At 38.8% G+C, this 24,862-nt stretch overlaps 1 protein-coding gene across 1 annotated transcript; it reads left to right on the forward strand.

The window, feature by feature from the left end:
• The first annotated feature begins 255 nt into the window (after window positions 1–255).
• LOC135760310 (uncharacterized) lies at window positions 256–4,218 on the forward strand. Its single transcript, XM_065274276.2, has 2 exons — window positions 256–1,952; window positions 2,201–4,218. Exon 2 carries the CDS (start codon window positions 2,418–2,420, stop codon window positions 3,816–3,818), a length of 1,401 nt encoding a protein of 466 aa, XP_065130348.2. The 5' UTR covers window positions 256–1,952; window positions 2,201–2,417; the 3' UTR covers window positions 3,819–4,218.
• Window positions 4,219–24,862: the final 20,644 nt, after the last annotated feature.

The raw sequence follows: 24,862 nt of genomic DNA on the forward strand, positions 1-24,862 counted from the left end.
TGCGTCATTTTCAGAAAAACGCGTGGGACACGTTTTTTTGGTTTGACGCGGCGCGTTAAAAGTTGGCCGACCAATGAGATTGGCGCTTTTGTTCACGTGCCTGGCGCTGCTGAAGTTCCAGTAAAACATGACTTGGTGGCGCTCAAGCGCAAAATGGTCTTGCGGAGCACGTGGAACAGGTAAACACACAAGGAAGCATCGAGGCTGTGGAGGTTTATGAAGGTGTCGGAGTCCCTCACAACATCGACTGAATTTCGAAGGTAACGTGATATATATAAGAACATAACAATACATAGCTGTGTGGGCTATATGATTAGATTAGATTCAACTTTATTGTCATTACACAAGTACAAGGCAACAAAATGCAGTTTAACGTTAGGTCTAACCAGAAGTGCAAAAGCAGTATAAAAAGTGCAGGATATCAGTATTTGCATAGGTGCAGGATTATGTAATACGATGGAACAATTTACTGTGGGTGGTACTATGAACATAATATACAGAAATTTACAAATGGATATGTACATAATAAATTAAACTATACAGAACAGGAGTGAAATTAATATTTAGGTAGTGCATGAATGAATTTGGATTGTAACTAGTCAGTTAAGAGTGCAATGGCATAAGTTATTGTGCAGTGAATAGTTATTCTAATATTCATTACATAGTACAGGGGTGTAAACGATGCAATTCAAGTAGTTTAGCAGGTCAAATGAACAGGGAGTATGAAATAGACAGTCCAGTAGTGTATTGAACAGACCAGTAGTGCAAATCTACATTATAACTGTGCAAGTAATAAAAATGAATATTGGTGCATTACATTATGATATGTAATGCACTGACATTGAACAGTGATTAACTTCATACCATGCATGTTCCCTGTACACCGTGTGATATCACGTTTTGTTGTTTGCACCATAATACTTTGTGTGTAACTGGAACCTGTTGTACACAAACGTGGACAATTACACTGCTTCATGTTCAAAGAAAAATATTTGGTTATTATATTCATTGCTTCTTCCTAACCCCAAAATAACTGGAAGAAATCTAAAATGCAAGCCAAACCAAAGGTCGGGTTTTAGGAGGTTAATTTGTGTTCTGTGTATAGGTAACCTAGTTTGTTTAGTCAGATGAAATACCATGAATCTAAATTACATTTGTAATCAAATATTGACCTCATGGATATCGTGGCATGGCCCTCAGTGTGAAAGATTGATTCTGATGAAAACTACATTTATCTTTACAGTGTTCACAGCAATATTTCTGCTAAAAATGATGTGAGCAAAAGTGAGGAGGCCCCAGCAAGCACGTATTCAGGATCATCCAGCACCAGCCGTGACAAGGTCCAATCTAAACAAAAGAAAACAGTCCGAGACAAACCTCTGGAGAAGTACCTCTTATTAAAAGATGCTAAAGGGAAAAATTGAAAGCAGTGCACAGAAGAAAGAGGAGCACAGAAGGAGCGCTCTGCCAGTTTTTGGTCACACCTATAGATGTTTATTATATACCATTTTATTTAGTTTTTTTTTTATGTTTATACATTCAAGAAATACAGTTGAACATGTACATTTCATACATATGTTTATTTGCACTACAGTTCACTTAGACTTCTATCATTGTGACTTTTTTGCTCTACAGCTCTGCCAGTTCTTGTTCACACAAATTAATGTTTATTATATACCATTTTACTTGTAGTAAATTGAGGGCCAGCTGTATATGTTTATGGCACCATCTAGTGGACATTCAATAACATTTTCTTGAGAGAGTAATTAAATCAGGCATTGTTACTGGCCTTTATTAGGACCCAGCTAAGGACCTCTGATGATGTCATTTCAGTTGAGCCACATGTGACATGTTGATATGGAAGGATGTTGTGCTGGTGACAATCTGATTGCATCTACATGGTTATTTGCATCATCTTGTTGATTTCATGTTGTGTTTGCGTGCATCAAAGAGTAAGTTGATGTATTTAGTCAATATTTGTGCATTTTATATCTTTATATGTTGGAAATAGAGTTAAGTTTGTACTTATAGTATTGCTGCAGCACACCATGTGCATATGATAACTTCTATAGAGACATAAATACTAAACTAAATGTTCATTGGTTATATTGTTAAACTTAATTGATAGTTTAAGTGTTTATTATTTGTAATTGTATTACATGCATATATTTATACAGTATTATTTGTTTCTTTAAACTAGAACCATACACACCTGTTCTGATCAACATAAGATATGCAAGACATGAAGATTAAACTGTTCAATTTCTATAAAGAGTGGTCTGTGAGTGGTGTGTGCACATCTCATCAAAGGGACAAATAATCGTAAATGTTCTAACCGAGCATTCTTTGGTGGTTGCAACCGGGTAGTAAACAGCACCTAAGTGACTGTTTTACATTTAGATGTTATAATAAGTAACATGCGGTCCTTCGAGCCGGATCATGCAACTTCTAAAGTATCAACAAAGTCAACACATAGAGAGGAGATTGGTGATGCAACAGTACGTCCCCGTCGCAGTACACATCTACCAAATTACCTTAAAGACTATGAAGTTAATTATGTGTCAGAGCAAAGAACTGCACACATACCACCAGACCACTCCAACGAGGGAGAACAATTAATTGGTGCCACAGGAGGTATGCCGCTGCCTCAGAAAGGACATGTCACTCCAAATCTCTCTGCAAAGCATTCATCACTGCTATTCACACCATCAAAACGGCTACCAAGTAACAATGAGGATCGAACCTCTACCTTACCACAATCAGTATCACATAGTATCAAATCAACGGCAACAAGAGATCATAGGGATCCACGTTACGACCAAGATACACCAGTGAAACACAGTAAGGAGCAGTTACATGTTCAAAGCCAGAATGACAGGATTGATGAGATTATTGATGAGCTTCAGAGAATTAAGGTACATTTCAAACCTCCCCTTTCCATATCATCATCACCAGATCGTACAGCCATCGATTCTAGGGGTAAACATGCTGACGATTACCGCCATCATCCAAGGCAGCATTACAGACATGATCACAGCCCTGAATTCAAACCAGAGAGACCATTTATGCCTTACCGCCCTTTGTCTCCACCTAACCAAGAGAACTTTTACCGTGGTCCAACACCTACTATTCCTTATTTCGTAAAGGAAGATCCACGTGAGTTTGCCAGGTTAAAAATTGCCCTTGACAATCTTTTGCCAACTGATGCTACAGAGCGTTTCAAGTTTCAGATACTGATGGATCATCTGAAGCTGGAAGAGGCATTACTAATTGCTGATTCTTATAGTAATAGCACATATCCATACAGCTACACAATGCAAGCTCTCACAGAACTATATGGGCAGCCTCATCAATTAGCGCTTCAGCGCATCGCTGGACTGATGGATGGTCCAAGCATAAGAAGTGGTGATACTAGAGCATTTAGACTTTTTGCACTGAAAGTTTGTGCATTAGTTGGAATGTTAGACCAGTTAGGAAGACATGGCTATACAGAATTGACTTGTGGGTCTCACGTTTCCAGGCTCTTAGCTAAATTGCCTCACGACCTCAGAGCAAACTTTAAGAGGTATGTGAATCCTCTAAAAACCCCAATACCCACGTTACTCAACCTAGCAGAGTGGCTGGAATATGAGGTAAGGGTACAAGAAGATGGTACTCAGTTTGGCACTGACCTAAGCAGAGATAAACAGGGTACCCACAGAGATAGACAGGGTCTCCACAGAGAACAACAGAGAGGACCAAAAGTCACTCACAAGTCCACAGCTATCTTCCATGGAAGTGAGCAAAGACAACCCCCCAAAGCTGAACACTTGCTATAATGCAACCGAGGAAGGAAAACCTTTGGAGAGACCAAAGAAGTTCTGCCCATTTTGTAACACAACACAACATTACCTGAATCAGTGCTCAAACTTTAAGTTGTTGACCAAAGAACAGATTGAGACATGGATTAAGTCCAATCAGAGATGTTGGAAATGTGGGCGTGATCATCCTATGGCTCAGTGCTCTCTAAAGGCTAAATGCAAAAAGTGTCAAAGGAGACACTTAGAAGTCCTTCATGATGTCAATACTGGAAAGAGTAAATATGTTACAAACCCATCTGGAGAGATTATGCATTCTACCAGTACTTCAGCAGAAACTTTGTATGTCGATCGGCCTACAGGTAGCAGTAAAGTGCTGCTAAAAATGTGCAGAGTTATCCTACGAAATGGTGACATGTCTTTGGACACATACGCTCTTCTGGATGACGGTTCAGAACGCACCATACTTCTCAATGAAGCAGCTCAGTATCTCAACCTTCATGGTAATTCTGAAGAACTGTCTCTCCGCACAGTACGTCAGGACATACGCATTATCCATGGCTTTTCAGTCTGCTTTACAGTATCTCCTGTCACACAACCAAACCGAAACTTTGACATCAAAAGGGCATTCACAGCTAAGGAGCTCGGGCTGGCACCACATACATATCCAGTCAAAACCCTTCAAAAGAAATATTGTCATCTTAGGGATTTGCCTTTGCAGCCAATTGAACATGCACGACCACTATTACTTATCGGGTCAGATTACCCACAGCTAATAACCCCAGTTGAGCCTGTTCGATTGGGTCCTCCCGGCGGTCCTGCGGCTGTGAAGACTCGTTTGGGATGGACATTGCAAGGCCCATCAAAGTTTCTTGAACACAGTCTGAACACACAACAATGCCTGTTTACATCCATAAGTTCTATGCCTAATGATCTTTTCAGTCATGTAGAGAAGTTATGGCAGATGGATACCATTCCATACAGAAATGAAAAGCTTGTAACACGATCGAAGCAAGATACCGAAGCTATAAGTATGCTGGAGAAGAAAACCATCAGAGTTGAAGTAAATGGAGTAAAAAGATATGCTACCCCACTCTTGTGGAAAACCAGTCTTCCACTTTTAGCTGCTCCTAAGGAATCAGTACTGCCTCTCCTTCGAGGCACTGAGAAACGACTGTCACAGGACTCTGAAAAGGCACAAGCGTACAAGTCTGAAATAAGCAAACTGTCAGAAGCTGGCTATGTAATGAAAATTCCCCAATCCACAGCTGAAGAAACACAAGGGTGGTACATTCCTCACCATATGGTCCACCATAACGGGAAGAACAGGATCGTGTTTAACTGCTCCTTTAGTTATAAGGGCCTGAGCTTAAATGAACGCCTTCTCCCTGGACCTGTGTTAGGTGCAACACTGCTTGGAGTGCTTCTACGTTTCAGAGAGCATACTGTGGCCTTCAGCAGTGATATCAAGGGAATGTTTCATCAAGTACATCTCCTGCCAGAAGACCAAACATTCTTGAGGTTTCTGTGGCGAGACTTGAATCTAAACAACCCACCTGATATCTATCAGTGGTCAGTTCTGCCTTTTGGCACTACATGTAGCCCATGCTGCGCAACATTCGCTCTACAGAAACATGTCGCAGACCACAGCCAACCTAACAGTGATTTACGTACAGCAATTGAGCATTGCTTTTATGTGGATAACTGGTTACAAAGTATTCCATCTCTTGAGACTGCCAGAACACTAGTGGATGACATGAAACATCTTCTTGCTGATGGTGGATTTGAACTGCGTCAATGGGCTAGCAACACTCCACAACTGATAAATCACCTGCCTCAGGAGATCAGATCAGAAAGCTGTGATCTGTGGTTTAGCTCAGACAGAGCAGACCCTCAAGAGCGCACACTAGGACTAAGGTGGCAATGCAGATCTGACACACTTGGCTACAAACATAACCATAAAGAGAAGGTAGAACCCACTATGCGAAACATATATCGCATTCTCTCTAGCCAGTATGATCCACTAGGATTCATCATACCCTTCACTACACGAGCTAAGATCATAGTTCAAAGGCTCTGGGACAAAAGGAGAGAATGGGATGACCCTGACATACCTGCAGACCTCAGACATGAATGGATCACAATGGATCAAAATGAGCTCTCGCAGCTTCCTTCTGTCACATTACCCAGGTGCTACACTACAAAGGTAGATCCACTAATTAGCTCAAGAAGTGTCCACATCTTCAGTGATGCCTCGGAGCGAGCATATGGCTCTGTTGCCTATCTTCGCAGTGAAGATGAGAAAGGACAAATAGAGGTGGCATTTTTGGCAGCTAGATCCAGAGTAGCTCCAAAAAAGCAGCAAACAATACCAAGGCTTGAACTCTGTGCTGCTCTAACTGGAGCTCAACTCTCAGCAGATCTTAGAAGTGAGCTTACCCTGGAAATTAGCAGTTTCAAATTCTGGACTGACTCTACAACGGTTCTAAACTGGCTTCAGTCAGACTCATGCCACTTCAAAGTATTTGTAGGGACCAGGGTTGCAGAGATCCAGGAACTTACAGACTCAAAGGCATGGTCTTATGTAAACTCAAAAGATAATCCTGCTGATGATATTACCCGTGGCCTGTCATTGGTTGAGATTGCTGACCAAAATCGTTGGTCTAAAGGCCCAGCATTTCTGTGGAAACATCCGACATCTTGGCCCAAGTTACCCAAATTGGAACAAACTGATAATTCAGAAGAACTACGAAAGCCAACCTCCTGCCACCTACTCACAACTCATGCTGAACAGCATCTAATTGATGTCACACAATTCAACAGCTTTCAAGAAATAGTAGAAGCTGTTACACAATCCCTTAACGGGGCGGCCAGCGCTACTAACACTGTCACAGCTGAAACATTCAGGAAAGCTGAACTAGAAGTGTTCAAAACATCACAGATGGAAAGTTTTCCTAATGAGTACATTCAGTTGCAAAAGGGGACTGCCATCTCACCAAACAGTAGATTAATAGCATTAAATCCTGAGTTTGATTGTGATACACAATTAATTATAGTAGGGGGACAACTTAGAAGATGTGAACAGCTGAGCCCTGACATTCTTCATCCAATTGTTCTAGACCCAACTCATTCAGTAACTAAGCTGTTGATTAAACAGTATGATGAGCAGCTACATCACCCTGGTACAAAACGTGTTTTTGCTGAAATCAGAAGGCGTTTCTGGATTCTGAGAGGGCGACAAGCCATTCGTTCAGTTCAACATCACTGTGCAGAGTGCCGCAAATGGCGTGGTAAACCAGATGTTCCAAAGATGGCAGACTTACCACCTTCCAGTTTAAGGCTCTTTAAACCTGCATTCCACTCTACAGGCATGGACTGTTTCGGCCCATTTACCATTAAAATTGGGCGACGGAATGAGAAACGTTGGGGTATAATTTACAAGTGTCTAACCACCAAAGCAGTATACCTCGACCTTCTGTCTCATGCTGACTCTGATTCTTTCCTCATGTCTCTACGACGTTTCATTTCTCGAAGAGGAAAACCCTACGAGTTGTACTATGACAGAGGAACCAATTTTAGAGGTGGTGACAGTGAACTTACAGAAGCTTTCAAAAATCTCAATCCCCACTTACAAGTAGAACTTGCCAAGCAGCAGATAGATTTCCACTACAATCCACCTAACTCCCCTCATTTTGGTGGATCCTGGGAGAGGGAAATCCGATCCGTTAAGACTGCCCTGTATACTATCATTGGGGCTCAAACAGTTACAGAAGAAGTGCTCATGACCGTCTAAATTGAGATCGAAGGAATTCTAAATTCTAAACCCTTGGGGTATGTATCTTCTGACATAGCTGATCCAGATCCAATAACGCCAAACTCTCTCCTGATGGGACGAATGGATTCCACTTTGCCACAAGTTATTTATCCTGTAACTGAATTGCTTAGTCGCAAAAGATGGAGGCACAGCCAAGTACTGGCAGACCAGTTCTGGAACCGTTTTCTGCGTAACTACTTGCCTGGACTTCAGTCTCGACAAAAATGGCAACAGGAAAAGGAAAACCTGGCAGTCGGAACAGTTGTTATGATCGTTGATCCACAATCCCCAAGAGCCCTGTGGCCTGTTGGAACTGTTAAATCAGTTGCAGTTGGAGATGACAATAAAGTCAGATCAGCAGAAATCCAAGTCAAAGATAAAACTTACACCAGGCCTGTTGTCCGACTTATTGAGCTCCCATCATTTCCAGAATAAGTTTACTGTGCTGGCCCAATGTTTCAAATCTGCAATGCACATTTGGGGGCGGCTGTAGTAAATTGAGGGCCAGCTGTATATGTTTATGGCACCATCTAGTGGACATTCAATAAAATTTTCTTGAGAGAGTAATTAAATCAGGCATTGTTACTGGCCTTTATTAGGACCCAGCTAAGGACCTCTGATGATGTCATTTCAGTTGAGCCACATGTGACATGTTGATATGGAAGGATGTTGTGCTGGTGACAATCTGATTGCATCTACATGGTTATTTGCATCATCTTGTTGATTTCATGTTGTGTTTGCGTGCATCAAAGAGTAAGTTGATGTATTTAGTCAATATTTGTGCATTTTATATCTTTATATGTTGGAAATAGAGTTAAGTTTGTACTTATAGTATTGCTGCAGCACACCATGTGCATATAATAACTTCTATAGAGACATAAATACTAAACTAAATGTTCATTGGTTATATTGTTAAACTTAATTGATAGTTTAAGTGTTTATTATTTGTAATTGTATTACATGCATATATTTATACAGTATTATTTGTTTCTTTAAACTAGAACCATACACACCTGTTCTGATCAACATAAGATATGCAAGACATGAAGATTAAACTGTTCAATTTCTATAAAGAGTGGTCTGTGAGTGGTGTGTGCACATCTCATCAAAGGGACAAATAATCGTAAATGTTCTAACCGAGCATTCTTTGGTGGTTGCAACCGGGTAGTAAACAGCACCTAAGTGACTGTTTTACATTTAGATGTTATAATAAGTATCATTACTTATGTATTTTAAGTGATTATACATTTAAGAAATTCATTTGAAAATGTCTAATTTCTAAATGTTGATTTGCACTACCGTTCAGTTGCACTAAAGTCATTGTGACTTTTCTGGACCAACATTTCTGACTCCTGTTTTATTTGATTTTACTGTCATGTCTCTGATTGTTATTGCAAACTGCAGTTCATTCACAAAAATAAATGTTTGATTAAAAACGAATTGTAAATAACGTGCCATTTTGACACTATGCATATATTTGTACATCAGTATTGTTGACCTCTTATTGTAATAACTACATACCTACTTCTTTATATGGATAACATAATTATGCCGCAATATTTAGTCTGTCTGGAACTAAGCTGAGTTAAACCACATCACTGTGTGACACTTCAATACATATGAACGGCCGCTACGCTAATACGATTTTGTTTTTCTCTCCCTGACAAACAGACCCAGTCCCGGTAGATGTGAAAGTCGGCACACCTCTGATCTACTGGCTGTCCTTCAACGTTATGCCCAGCTGATACCTGACCAACGATCACCGGCAGAACCGCTTAATCTCCGCTAAATCTCCATTTCCGTTCTCCCAAGGGTTTTTCCCTCCTAGGACTTATTTTTCCTCGGATAAAGCCCGGGTTTTTTTTTTCTCCTAGGGGGTTTTTCACCCCGGGGAGGCAGCCTTTTTGGGCTTTACCTAGCTTCCTCTTCTATACGTTGCTTTAGTAATACGTGCAATTATAATATTGAGTCATAGCCGCAGCAAATTTAACTGCTCATGCTATCATGTATTCTGTTGTGCTATCTGTCGTTTTCTGTGCTTTTCACTGCTTCTATTTATGTAAAGCTGCTTTGAAACAATTGACTTTTGTGAAAAGCGCTATATAAATAAAATTGAATTGAATTGAATTGAATTTAGCCAAATCACAAAATACAATACATTTGGGAGAAAATGTGAGAAAATTGTTAACAAGAGAAAGTGCTTGTAAAAGATTAGTTAAAAATACACACATCGGATCACCCATTACCTTATATTTTGTGAAAGAGCTTTAATTTTGATATAACGTGTTCTATCAAAATAGTTAATTTTATGTGGAGAGTGCTGATAATAGAATCGAATTATTTGATCAAATAATAATTTACAAGGGGTTTTGACAAACAAACACACACACCCTGTTTTGTTTCGGTGTGTATTATCGCATTGAAGCAGTTACATACAACAGGTACACCACTTAATTTTAAAACTTGTAGCAATTTTCAAGAGCTGAAATGATCACTAACTTTAAGTACTCGCTGTCTAGGGATCTGAGATGTTCTTTATTATTTTCTAAAGTAATTAAAAAAGTTATTAAGTGTAGCATTTGTATGTAGTACTTAAAATATCTTCTACTATACTCCTACAATAATAATCTACTAAATACATTGACTAGTTTGTAGTATCTTTGGAATAAAGAGTTCACAAACATCAGTGGGGAACCTTCCGGGCCTTCTACGCCTTCAGAGAAGGCCTTAAAAAATTAATAAAAAGATTTTTTAAATATAATAATACAAATAAATAATATTCAATAAAAATATGTTTTTACATTTTTAAATTTCTATTTAATTCAATTTAATACAATACATGTAATATATTTTCTCTCATCTATGTTCTAACCTTAAGCTTACTGTCAGGTTCATGTCATGAAAACATCTAATCCAATCAGAATCGTCTGTCTCTATTAAGGCCCGGTTATCTGGCTCATTCATTGGTTAGGACTTCATGAATCCCAAGCTATGTGTTTTGGTGTGGAGAGTGACGGGCAAATCGACCAATCACGTTTTGATTTCAAGTGGGCGGGCAAAAAACAAAACATTGTAAGCCTTCATGAAGTCCTAATCATGCAACAAACTGGATGCGAGCTGCCGTAAAACACCAAAGACGAAGATCATAAACCGTTAATATTAATACAGTCTAATGGCCCGAATTTCTGCGGTGAGAGTGGTTGAGGTAAATGGCGGAAAACGTGATTGACGTTGTGGTTAGCTTGATAGGGCTGAGGTAAAAACGAAATGACTTAAGCGCGTACTCGTGAAGAGCACAGCTGGGTAAGCGCGTGCAGAGGAGCCTGTGCATATGACGCGAACACGAGAAAAATAATGGGTTTAATTATACTTTTACTTCCTGACAGTTTCACTTGTTACGTGAGGATAGTAATGACTGACAGACGACGCAGAATTACATACAATATAATTTCCTAACGAAATCGGAGAGAATGCGAAAACATTCAAATATTTTTTACCTTGCTATACCCGATGGGCAGGGCGGAGATACATTTTGGTAGCCCGACAAGAATTCGCAATAGCCCCGGGACCTCGGGGCTCGGGCTAGCGATTTTGCGAGCCCTGGATATCTTATAACAACAGTTGTAAGCCACAAGGAGGTGCACTGAGAACGCAGAATCCCCTTATGAAAAAGATTAACAAGGTATCCTACAGCTAAATATATTTTCCAAAAAAAAAAAAAAATTAAAGAACATAATTTAAGCTTGTTAAATGCAAATTACAGAGCCCCTGTCATTACAGAGCAGCAGAATCTGTATTTGTGTTTATCAGTTAGATTAAAGTAATTTTAAACTTTAAAACTGCATTTAAAGGCAGACAATGCCCATTCTGTAATTTAACTTTGCGTGCTCAGAATTAATACACGTTCACTGTATGATTTAACGAAATACGAATAGCCTAGTATTATGGATGGAGAGGCATTTGCACTTCATTGCATATTTTGAAGGCCCAGCTGAAGTACCCACGGTTCGCCACTGCTAAACATATACAACTAAGAACATCTAATGAATTTACAAAATCACTGACATAAGCTGGCCATTACTAAGAAAAACTATGAAAACATAAAACAAACTATGAAAACAAAAGATTGTGTAAGCATATACAATTAAAAACATTTAATTAATTTACAAAATCACTGACATAAGATGGCACTTACAAAGAAAACTATGAAAACAAAAGATTGTCGAAGCATATACAACTAAGAACATCTAATGAATATACAAAATCACTGACATAAGTTGACACTTACACAGTGTTCCAAATTATTAAGCACATGCCAATTTATTTCAGAAACATTTATTAAGTTTACAAATGTTATTTTACCCTCAACAGTTATATGCAGTGATGGGAGTAACACGTTCCTGTAATTCCACTGCTTTTAGTAGTAACGAGCATGTAACTAAGTATTTTTAAAATCAAGTAACGCAATTACAATTACTGAAATTTAAATGAGATTGTTGCTCGCATTACTCTATTTTGTAAAAAAATAACACTTGCAGACAAGACATTTCTGATCTAACGTGGCAGGACCGTGGTATGCGGTGCAATGAATCATTAAACTTCTTCTGGACGACAGTGCGTATAGAATGTACATGAAAAATCTAAATGGGACAACATACCTTTGTTTAATAATTGTGCCGTAAGTCATAATTAGAGCTCGACTGATATATTGGCAGGCCGATATTAGGCATTTTCCAAACTATCAGTATCGGCAATCATAATGGCCGATAAATGAATATATATATAAAAATAAAAAAACGGACGAAACAGCCTTTAACCATGTCATGAGTGTTGCCGTTGTATAGTTTGTCCACCAGAGGGCACTTTACAACCACCCTGTAGGCAACACTCGTGTATAACGCGTCACACATCCTGCAACCAGCCAGAGTCGCAGAGAGAACAGGGGTTGCGTTGATGGTGAGTTGGCCACGAGACATACATTGCTTGAATAACAATTAAAAGAACATTCCAATCAGTTCTCTTAACTCAAATAAGCATGACAAAATTTGTGACTTTCATGTCCAGTTTTGCTGCTGTTAAATAAGCCGAGAGTGAAGCGGAATTACCTTGTAATGTTACGTTGTTACAGTGTAGTTGAATTACTGTCCTTTTAACTTTTGACAATGTGACTGAAGTTTTTCTTTAATAGCGTGACAGTTAAAGCAATGAAACGTATCATCTCTCCTTAGCCTGTTATATTGAAAATTTATGTTTTACAATTTGCAGTGTGACGTTATATTTTGCTAAATTATGGCTCATCGTAGACTAGCTAATGCCATTATCAGTGGAATACCGCTAACGTTAACGAGCTTGGAAACCACAACAAACTTATTCTGCCTAAACAAAGTAATGATTACTGTATTTATAACTAGCAAATCTCTTGTTACAGTCCCTGCATTGTAAAATAAAAGTTAGACTTGCGGGGACTGAACATTTAGACAGAGAAAAAGTATCAAACGTAGCTTGTGCATAAAAGTTAACTTTTCTTTTACATGTGTGAAATCCACTGACGCCAAGTGTGCGTTGCAGACTGTCATTCAGCCGCAGCATTAGCGAGTCACATAATGGATTTAGATCGCTAAATAGTAGGTTTTAGAAGGCAGACAGCAACTGATGATTGAAAATGGTTTGATGTAGCTTGATGGAACGAATTTAAAAAGTGCAGATAAAGGGATAAGCAAGCTGACATTGGAGTATACCAGAATATGAGTTTTTTTTTTGATGAACTAAAACTTGCCGAGTGAGATGCAGAGCGAGTGAGAGGTGCGTGGGCGAGGCGCAGAGAGAGAGAGAGAGAGAGAGAGAGAGAGAGGTGCTCCCGCGGGACGCAGAGCGAGTGAGAGGTGCGTGCGCGAGGCGCAGAGAGAGAGAGAGAGAGAGGTGCTCCCGCGGGACGCAGAGAGAGAGAGAGAGAGAGAGAGAGAGAGAGAGAGAGAGAGAGAGAGAGGGTTAATGCGTGAAATGCAGAGAGAGCGAGAGATAATAAAAAATAAAAAAATCTGGTGAAAACCCAAAAATACGTTTGGAAAAATGGGTGGGTCGTCTTATATTCGGGTATATGTGACCCGTCACGGAAACCAGGGACACAAGTCGGCAGCACAAGTTTCGAGAAAATGAGAATCAAAGTTTTTTTTTCCAAAATTTGTGATTTTCGTTTTATTGCAGAATCTGTTAGTTGAGATCACGAAGAAGTAGGGGTGTGACGAGACACTTAATCCACGAGACGAGACGAGACACGAGATTGGGTTCACGAGAACGAGACAATATTTTTACACTTTTTAAGAAACCCTCAATGATATAATAAATGAATAAGAAACTGAAATCATGTTATTTTTAAATGTTTTAACTAATCAGGGACTGGCCCTAACAATTCTTTTTCTAACTGATAATAAAGTAATTTGTTATTTTTGGGTAATAAAAACAGACCCAAATGAGCAGTAGCCTTTAAAATTACATAATAACGATGCAATAATAATTGGTTCAAATAAAGTATTAAAACCAAGTTACATTAAACAACATAACATTAACAAACACATTACATTTGTGGTCTATAAATAAAAAGCCTTATGTATGTATTATAACAAATGCCTGCAGGGGGCGATAGTGGACTCGTCTCGCGGACGCTATCTTCACTTTCACTTTAGACGGAGAGAAACGCTTATTTTTAGCTAAACAATGTTTAAATCCATTTGAATATTTAATATACGTCAATTTCTTTACAATAGAAATGATACAGCCACTGTCAATGTTTGAGAAAGAACATGCAGACTTTAAATCATGTAAACTATGTGTGAGGGTTTAATCTGCTGAGACTTCACATCTGACACTGACCAACAGACAAACACAACGCGTCTCAGACTTCATACGAGTTCCCAAATGAACATTATTAGAAACCCAAACAAAAAAGCAAAGCAGTAAAAAAAAAAAGTGTGACGCAGATTTTTATATTGCTAAGCAACCACCGAGTCAGCTGTCTTGTCAATCAAATATTGAAGCGTGCGCTCTTTTGCTGTTAACTGTCATATTAGCAGAAACTTTAAAAAGAGGACGCTTGCTCTGACCTTGTTTGAGGGTGAGAGGTGCATAAACACGCAGGAGAGAGTGAGCGAGTGTAGTCCGGTTCTTCAAAGCAACTGCAAACTTCCCTCACCACAACGTAAGGCCCGCCTCTCCCCTCATTCGATTGGACAATGGACGCGAATGACGTCGGGCGCTTTTCCGCTCTCAGCGTTCCTTCAAAGGCGCGTGCTGCAGCCGGCGGCAAAAACCGCAAGGCGCTCAGCGCGCATAAACAGCGCGCAAACGCTCCCTGCCCATAGAATATCATTCAAAAAATTCGCCTGCAACTGCCATAAACACTTTTGGTGTAACTGGCCCCTAAGGGGCTGGACACACCAAAACTTTTAAACGCAGCTGAAAACGCCTTGAGGATGCCGAATGCCAGCTGTTTTTCAGCTGAGTGCCAGCTTTCTTCAGCTGAGCGCTTTGATAGCTGTGATACTTCATCTGCGAGCCGGTTGGTTGCTGTGGTAATGTCCCGCCCCTCCTCCACTGTGATTGGGCGGCCGTGTGAGAACTGACATTGACGAGCGGAGCATTTCTCCCAAAGTTGAATCGCCGGTTTTCAGCGCGGAAAAAACCCGCTAGCTGCTGGCTTATTTGAAAAACGCCGAGCTTCCATTGGAAACAATTGAAAATATGCGCCGGCCGCGGGCGTAAAAATTTTGGTGTACACAACCCCTAAAAGGGTCAAACAGGAAGCTGCATCCTCCGGAGGTCGCATATGCAGGCTGCATACGTCATCAAGGTTAATTTCAGATCATTAACTGAGCATTACATTCGCAAGTCGTGAGCATATTACAACAATTTGCGATTAACTAAATTATTAGTAAACTTTATAATTGTTAATAGTAATAATAAGACAGTCTTTATGAAGTAAATGCAGTTTAAAAATGTGACCTCTGAAGGATGCGGTCTTATATTTGAGGAACGGCCAGCATTTCACCTCCACAAGACACACTTAATCTCGCGAGACACACTTAATCTCGCGAGATCTCGTCGCACGAGATCTCGTCACACCCCTACGAAGAAGCCTCTCCATGTTTGAGATAGCAGTTTATGTATATTTAAAAGCGTACATTTTGCGGTTGAAATAGGCTTGTTTTTCCGGAGATTCTAGCATGCATCGAGGGGCGTCATTGTCTGTGTGTATATTTACATACTGGATAAGCTTGTGTTTTCGCCTCCGCCCCCAAAGGGAACAGCGTGACTACTGAATAAGGATAGTTCGCCCAAAACTGAAAATAATGTCATTAATGACTTACCCTTATGTCGTTCTAAACTCGGAAGACCTTTGTTCATCTTCGGAACACAGTTTAAGATGTTTTAACTTTAGATTTAGTCCGAGTGCTTTCTGTCTACTCCATTGAAAATCTATGTACGGTTTCCATGTCCAGAAAGATAATAAAAACATCATCAAAGTAGTCCATGTGACATCAGTGGGTCAGTAAGATTGTGTTGGAGCATCGAAAATACAGTTTGGTCAAAAAATAGCAAGAATTACGACTTTATTCAGCATTGTCTTCTCTTCCGGCTCGAGCGTGAAGTCACGTGACTGTAGTGACGCGGCTGCCCTGTTCCTCAGACATGTTTGCTAAGTTTGTTTTTTTTTACTTATAGCGTGCGTCTCCCCAGACTGTAAATGAAGCTCGGGCGTACAAAACAAAAGAAAAATAAAAGAAGCTGGGGCGGAACAAATAACAGTCAGCCGCATCATACGTCAGCCGCGTCACTGACTTTATGGGGCGCCGCAGTCGGATGACGTCAAAGTACCGCGAGAGCTCTTCAAGAAATCTTACGGAGTAGTTTAATTTCGACTCGCTCTCGCGGTACTTTGACGTCTTGCAGCGCAGCATGAAGTCAAACTCATAAGTTACACAGAGATCGTAGAATTTTTATATAATTGGCTACATGTTTTGTCTATCAATATTTTCCATGAAGTCATTGGCTGATGGAGCAACGAGCGAGCGATCGGTAACATCCCTTAAGGACTTCACGTTTTCGACAGTGCTGTTTTTGGATTATCTATTATACTAAAAAAAATAAATACAAAATTTGAAGGCGGGTTCATGTGTTTGACGGAACGTAAATACCGGAGTGTAATCTGATATACCCTTACATATTACGATGTAAATACAATAGTCCTCAGATTGTATATTATTGTATTACCAGAAGTTCATGCGAAATCTGATGTAAACAATAGACTATATCTATATTTCATGGATTATACGCATTTGTGGACAAAAATCATTGGATGATTCAAACATCTGAAACAGACTGGATTCGACTTGTGATCCCCACAAAGGTAAAAGTCCTGTTTATTTTTGCATGTTGTTCATTCGGACTTCTGTAATAAAATACTACATATGATGCTAGAACATCTGTATCTCAAAACGGCTTTACAGGGGGTATGGCTTAGCTAAATGAGATGTAAATGAGCCCTATTGTCTCTCCAGCCAGGGAAAAGGGAAAGTGTTAACTTTTTTCTTTCTCAAATTTCTCAGCATTCTCTTTCTTGAATGGGTTACATTCAAATGGCCACAACTTCTCCAAATCTTATCAGATTTCCACGTGTTACACATCGTTAGAAAGCTTAGAAACTGCACTTTCAGAATCTATGAATAACTCAAAATGCCCCAGATCCGACTTGTGTCCCTACTTTCCGTGACTGGTCACATATACGGTAATTATAAGGTAGCTTATAAGGCAATATAGGGACTTATTATTACACACGCACACAAACATTTAGGAGTGACCTTTATCTTGTTTAATGATAATATAAATGATGATGATAGTAATAATGTCATCATTATTTTTTGTAATTATTACTGTCAAAAGTAATAATAATAATAATAATAATGCTGGTAGAAGTAATAGTTGTGGCTGTAGCAGCAATCTGTTAGGTAAATCTGTTAATGTTTTGTTGCGTGTTTCTGAAAAAAAATTATCGGCCGATAAATCCGATTATCGGATTTTAAAACCAACAAACACTTGTATCGGTATCGGCCTTCAAAATCCTTTATCGGTCGGGCTCTAGTTATAATCCATCCGGTTTGTAAATTATCTTTATCACTTAAATATTTTAACATTAAATAACATAATATTTGTCCTAAACGGTTAACGAATAACATAGGCTGCTAATGCATATTCTGGATCTTGAAATAGACTCTGACTAACCTCAAGCTATTTAACGTGCACGTGTGGTGTGCAATACCTGCGAGTTGTCCTACACGCAATGCCTTAAAGCGCTTCTCGCCCGGAAAACTCCCTTGAAGCACCCGGCTAACCCTGGTTGGATAAGGATTTAAAGTTGGATATGAAGATGAAATCTGACACATTTAGCTTCAGTGTTAAAACTGATAAAATAATTGCTGTCTGTTCTATATGGGCTATAATAGCAATAATAATAATAATAATAATAATAATATAGGAAAAATAACTATAAATTAATTCATTTTTGGAACTGTGAACTACACTGTAAAAAATCCAATTAATGAAATGTTGGACGGGCAAAAATATATAAGTTAAATCAATTTTTTAGTTTGAGCTAGTTGAAAAGACATATTATTTTAAGTCTAGATAAATCTGTGTTTAAAACATTAAATTAATAGTTATTTTCAAATCCAGTCAACATTCAGAATGGCTAGTGTTGACTGAACTAATTAAGACAAATCAGGTAAATATGTGGACTTATGACAGCTTTGTTTCCTGACAACAAAATGCTCCTAATATTACTGTTATTTGGTCACAAAATGTAATTGTAAGAGTTGTTCAGGCGTGAATGTATGTGCTTAAAGTTTAAATATGCGGTCGGTTAATAAAGATCTATTTTAAAGCGTCTATTTAAAAATGTGCTCGGACACTTTCGGACGGAGATTTGCTCCATATGAGCTCCAGAAAATCACTGGCGCTTAAGCGCTCACACCCCGCCCAGCGCAGCCTCGCCTCGGCAAGAGCATCAGAAATCGACTGCTGGCTCTGATATCTCTGTGGCGTTTAAAAGTGATTTAATTCATTTTAATTTCTCATACTTAACAATGAAAGGGGTATGTTTTAAATCATATTTTAGTATTGCACTTAATTGATATCGCTGTTGAGTGATGTTTCATATCTTTTACATTTGTTATAACCGGACTGCATGCGAATTTGAACTTCAGAGCTGAAGCAGCGGGTGGAGAAATAGTCCCAATATCATAACAATCTTAAATAAAACTTCTGAATATACCTGTGTGTGTACCCGTGTGCGCGCGCGCGTGTGTGTATGTACAGTATGTGCGTGAGTTTTTAATTTAAAATGTCTTAACCAGTGGCGGATGCAGAACGTGACATATGGGTGGGCATGGATTAAGTCCGGGCGGGCCTGAATCTATGGGTGTCACTTTTGAATAAGAAACTATAACAAGTCTATAAAATTCGTCAAAACTTCAGGAATCACAAGCGTATTGGTGAGAACACTAATTTAAACAGCATACACACACACCCGAACTGCACGTCACATTTTTGACATTATTGATATACTTTAAATTGTAATGAAACATGACATTAATTAAGCCTTTTTGGTAAAAACAAATTATTGGGGTGTCATAGCCTACAAAAACGAACCTGCACACGTGACAAGAAATATAAATGAACACAAAAAACCTAATACTTTTTAAAATAGCCTATTAAAACTGTTTAAATAAATTAAGCTACTAAATGCTTAAAATGAAGCTTCTAACATCATATTCTCTTCATGCAAATCACTAAAAATATATTTTCGTTCTCACATATTTAAGTTAACTTAGGCTACTAAATAAAGAAAGAAAAAGGGAATTGCTAGAATAATGTTTGACTCTAAGGTTAAACGAAATGACAAATAAATAAACATTTAATATACTTTTTGATGAGCATAAGAGCAAGCGGGTAGCCTACTCCTGAAGAGCGGAGCCGAGGAGCGCGCATATCAGACGTGAACACGAAAGGAATAATGGGTTTAATTATGCTTTCACTTCATTTCCTGACAGTTTCACTTGTTAGTGGGGATAGTAATGACTAACAAGATGACACCGAATTACATACAATATAATTACCTAACTTAACTAAATCTGAGAGAATGCCCAACGGGCAGGGCGCAGATACATTTTTGTAGCCCGACAGGAATTCGCCATAGCCCCGGGACATCGGGGTAGCAATTTTGCGAGCCCTGCATAGGTTTGTTTTGTAGAAAGACTTTCTTTAAAGTGAATTTCGTTTTGTATAAATTGTATCTTAATATTAATCAATGTTTAATCAAACAATTGCCTTGATTTAATAAATAAGAAGCAAACCAAGAACGTCTGTGGTGTGGATTGAAGTGAACCCACTATATTTCCGCAGCCTACGTCTTTCTGCTTTTAATGCATTTCTTAAATTAATGTCTCAATTACACAGTAGGCTTATAGGTTGTTATGATAGGCTATTTGTTGCTTAAAAGCCATAGGCTATATTGTATAAAGTGTAGCAATAAATGTGGCGTGACTTATAGTGCTGGTAGGCTATATCAAACAACAACACTGTGATCAGATCTTTTCTTTCTATTTTTTACCCCGCTATCATATTTGTTGTGTGTTTATGTTATTGAGAGGAAAGCGCGCAGCACATATTGATAACGTGTTGTTATTCGAAATACGTTTTCCACTTGCTTGCAAAAAAAGTTCTCAAAGTGATCATAGCTGAAAGCTGCTCGGGAATATTTTTCTCATAAGAACCATAATAAAACGCAACATTCAACTTCTTTATAATAGTTTTTAAATAGTTATCAGGCTTACTTATAATTTTACTGTTTTTAACATAACATGCAATAGATAAAATACACCATATGAAGTAGTATCCATGTCTAACTATACAGAGTAGTATTTTTTTTACATTTCTGATCCGTCCAGGCCCGCCCATAGCTCCGCGCCTGGTCTTAACTCGGAAGGATCTGGATCACAGGTCATTTCATCTGAGATCAATCCGCACCTAACAGCCAGAATCACTTACTGATTCACACGACACAACTCATCAGCCGTTTCCTCAAGTTCACGTCAGGTAAGTGTTTGAAAATAAATGTTATTTTTAGACTATATTAATTGGCAAAGACGCAAATACTCGACGTTTTTGTAAAGATATAAGTTATATAAAGGTGTGTTATGTTATGTGTCCGAATTAAAGTGGAGCTTTACTGGACAGGGTTTATTACTCCGTCTTAATTATAATTGGGACATTTTTACAAACAAACCTTATAAAATACAATACTGGCGTGCATTTTGAGACCAAACTAGACCTGTTTGAGTCGTGACTCGGATCTTTAACCCGGATCTTTAAATTAACTCATGAGTCGCGAGTCTCTAGTGTCATTAACCCGGATCAATTGAGTCCTACTACAATTCAATGTAAAACCATAAACAGCGCCACCACACACACAAACCTCTTTCAATATTATTGATGAGACTTCGCTCGCACTACAAATCCACCCGTAACCGGCTGATCTGAGCGAGAACTGACCGGAGATTCTCACTCAGAGCCGGAAACATTGCAAACTCGAGAGACCTGCGGATCTGCGCGAGCCGCGAATTGACCTGAGATTCTCACTCAGAGCCGGAAACATTGCAAACTCGAGAGACCCGTGGATCCGCGCGAGCCGCGAACTGACCCGAGATTCTCACCCAGAGCCGGAAACAATGCGGACTCGAGAGACATGCGAATCTGCTCTGACTCGAGAGTCTCTCAACTCGTAACCGACTGATCCGTAACCGACTGATCCGTAACCAGCTGATCCGCCGGCTGATCCGTAACCGGCTGATCTGCGCGAACTGTCTCTCCGGCTCTGAGGGCTACAATAGCAGGACAGTTTTATTCTATATTTTCTCTATATTATTATGCTATTGTTATTAGGCTTCTTTTTTAAATGGTCGACCATACACACCAAACCTAAAACCTATAAGCATGTTATTTCAGAAGTGAAAGTCTTTTGTTATGGATTTGCTTTTGAGGAGACTTCAGTCGCTCTATAGATCCACTAACCGGCTCCGGCTGATCCACGCGAATCAGCCGGTTAGTGGATCTGTAGAGCGAGTCTCATGTCCATGGTCTGCGAGTCTGCAATGTTTCCGGCTCTGAGAATCTCAAGTCGCGTGGATCAGCCGGTTACAAGTGGGTCTGTACTGAGTTTCCTTGGCAATTTAGCAATACTGACTCAAATGACTCAAGTGAATCACACAACCCGGATCACTTTAGTGAGTGACTCACAATAACCCGGATCCTTAAAAGGAATCGAGTTTGCCAGGCCTAGACCAAACAATTGCACTCATATGTTAAGAGATGTCAGTATTTTAGTCAGTGATAAGTCCTGTCCGAGAAAACCGCCCAATAGTGTTTAATTCAATTACGTGTGATGTCTGAGGGAAATTTTGCAATTTTAGGGTATAAAGTCTTTCACCGTCAAGCTTTATTATATTAAACATGTATTTATGTATGTGTGTGTGTATTTATATTCCTCTGTTTATCAAACCAGAGCAGTGATGATGTGGAGAGAGGCAGACCAGAGGGATACATGGCGAAAGATTTTCTCCTAAATGGCCCTTCATAAGTTCTGACTGACTTTGGAGTGCTTTTGGACTGTTTTATGCCTTCTATTTAGAGAAGACTTAATTCTGTATGTTCAGTCTGTATGATAAGTGAATAAAGCTTTTGTTTTTATGTGACTGAAGTTAATTATTTGTTAACAACACCAGCATAAATTATTTGATAAATAATTTTAAAAAGTTTATTAAAAATTCCCAAATAATAAATATTAATTAAAGTAACACATAAAACATTGAGTAAATACTTAAAATTTAATTGACAGAGTCTTTGCTGTAAGTTTTTAAAGATTCAACTGATTAAAAAATTTTAGTTGAATGAGCTATAAAGCTAGTTGAGCAAACATACTTTTTTATATTTGAGTCAAAATTGGGCCAACTAAAAAACATCAATCCAGGTAACACTTTGGAGTCAAAAATTGAGTGAACTTAAAATTTCTGTGGAACTAGTTACTAAAGCAATAAGCCCCAAGAAACAGTGGGTTACCAGTGCATTTTATAACAGCTAAGGGGCGTTGTTAGGCACGACGCGAAGCAGAGAAACGGTTACTTCATATACATAGTAGGATTTCATAAAATAAAACACAAATAAGTTGTAATTATATATTAGTACAAATATTAGTCTTCCGCCAAACAAAGTAGTTCCTCAGAATCAAGAGTGGCTGCAACAGAGCAGAGTTCACAAGCAACACAGACGCAGCAAAGACACAATGAAAATATGATTTAAGACTGTGGTGTTTATTTTATAAATCAACATTCATCTAATTTAATTTATACATTAACATTTATATCGTGCAACTGTTGAAGTGATGATCAAATATGCTTGGAAGCATGCTGAACTCTTTCCCCGTCAGCGTTTTTTTAAAGTTGCCACCCAGTTTTAGTTTAATGCCTTACAGAAAAATTATCTTCTTTAAATAAACATAAAATATCAAATGAAAGAACAGACCATCCGCTTTCAAACAACAACAAAAAAAAACTTTCATCCTACCTTAATTTGTTCTCTTATCAGTTATCACCTCTCAAATTTTCAGCTAAAAGCGGGGATAATTCCATTTTTGTGAAGAACTTTTGTAAGAGATCAGATTCTGAGCCATCAAAATTTATACGTCACGCTAAATCCACCACAACGCTGTTGTGTCGAGTGAATCCGTCAGTGTTTAAGTTGGGTAAGATTGCCATCTAGTGGATAATAGCGGAAATATAAATTTAAGACAAAAACAACTCAAGAGAACATTTTCTCTTTATTGACGAAATGACTTAACACTATCTATGACATTTATCTGGATATCGCCATAATTGTGCAAATGTAGAAAAATAAAAAAATGATTAAAGACTGTGGTGTTTATTTTCATAAATACCCCAGTAAACCCACGGTTCAGACCGTATTACATAAGTATCACTGCGCCACTGTTGCTGCGTACTGATTAAATCAGTACGCAGCAACAGTGGCGCAGTGATACTTATGTAATACGGTCTGAACCGTGGGTTTACTGGGGTATTTTATCACGGCTTAGAATGCGTTTCAACCAATCAGAATGAAGAACCAGAGCGAGCCGTTTTATTTCATTGAGCCAACAATTTATTTTTTACAGTGTAGTTAAAAATTTTGAAATATGAACTATGTATTGTAAACTGAAAAAACGGTAAAATTTGTAAACTGTGAACTGAACTAGTTCATGTAGAAAGTGAACTTTCCCAACACTGTTTAACACATTATATATTTTAAATGTAAACATACAGAATATTTGTCTAAATGATATATATAAATAAACTAACATATTAAGATAATTTCTAACAAAAATATTTAAAGGCTGAATCTAAAGCAAAATAGGCTCTTACAGTATGTAAAATAGCCCATCCATATCATTTTATTGTTTGACTGTTCAGTACTGTTCATATTTACTGTACATATAAAAAGCAGACATAAAAGTTTAGTTCTCATTCAATATGCGTATGAAAAAGGTCTTTCTAAAGACAAAAAGTTTGCATTATCTTAGAGAGCAAAATTATTTCCTATAACAATTTATAATTGTGTTCCTCCCATATGGTCTAGCGGTTAGGATTCCTGGTTCCCTTTCAATACGGTTCACTTCGCATTGCGTCAGTTAGCTGACGCTATGGGGGGGAAACTCCTGTTTACTCTGTGACTGAAGCCTATTGTTTAACGTCTGTACAAAGTACAGACCAATGACGTTTGAACCCGCGCGCGGGAGGAACGCGTCCTTATATAAGCGCGGTTCAATCGTCAGGAGCTCATTATTTTCTCCTTCAGCGCGAACCTCTCGCTGCTCCGAAGAAAAAGAAGAAGCCTTACCTCGCCGTTGACAAAAGCCCTGCAGCGGAGTCCAGGCCTAGCATCTTCCCCTGCCGTTTTCCGGCTGAGAACCGAAGATAGCCTTCGCTTGCCGTGGTACGAGCCCTGTGCAACGGACACACGCCTGACGAGGTCTCCCCTGCGGCCGCCCGGTAAGATCAATATTTTTAATATAAAGCTATAAGCTAAAAGAGCAGGCGCTGTTGTAATTGCGTCCAGCACAGCGGCTCGGTGAGCCTCTCTGCTATGAATTTCC

The sequence above is a fragment of the Paramisgurnus dabryanus genome, chromosome 17 (assembly GCF_030506205.2).
Source record: "Paramisgurnus dabryanus chromosome 17, PD_genome_1.1, whole genome shotgun sequence".
Classification (NCBI taxonomy): Eukaryota; Metazoa; Chordata; class Actinopteri; order Cypriniformes; family Cobitidae; genus Paramisgurnus; species Paramisgurnus dabryanus.

Bases quoted from the DNA above. Each gene is read 5' to 3' on its own strand.
- LOC135760310 (XM_065274276.2), top strand. From the start codon at position 2,418: ATGCGGTCCTTCGAGCCGGATCATGCAACTTCTAAAGTATCAACAAAG.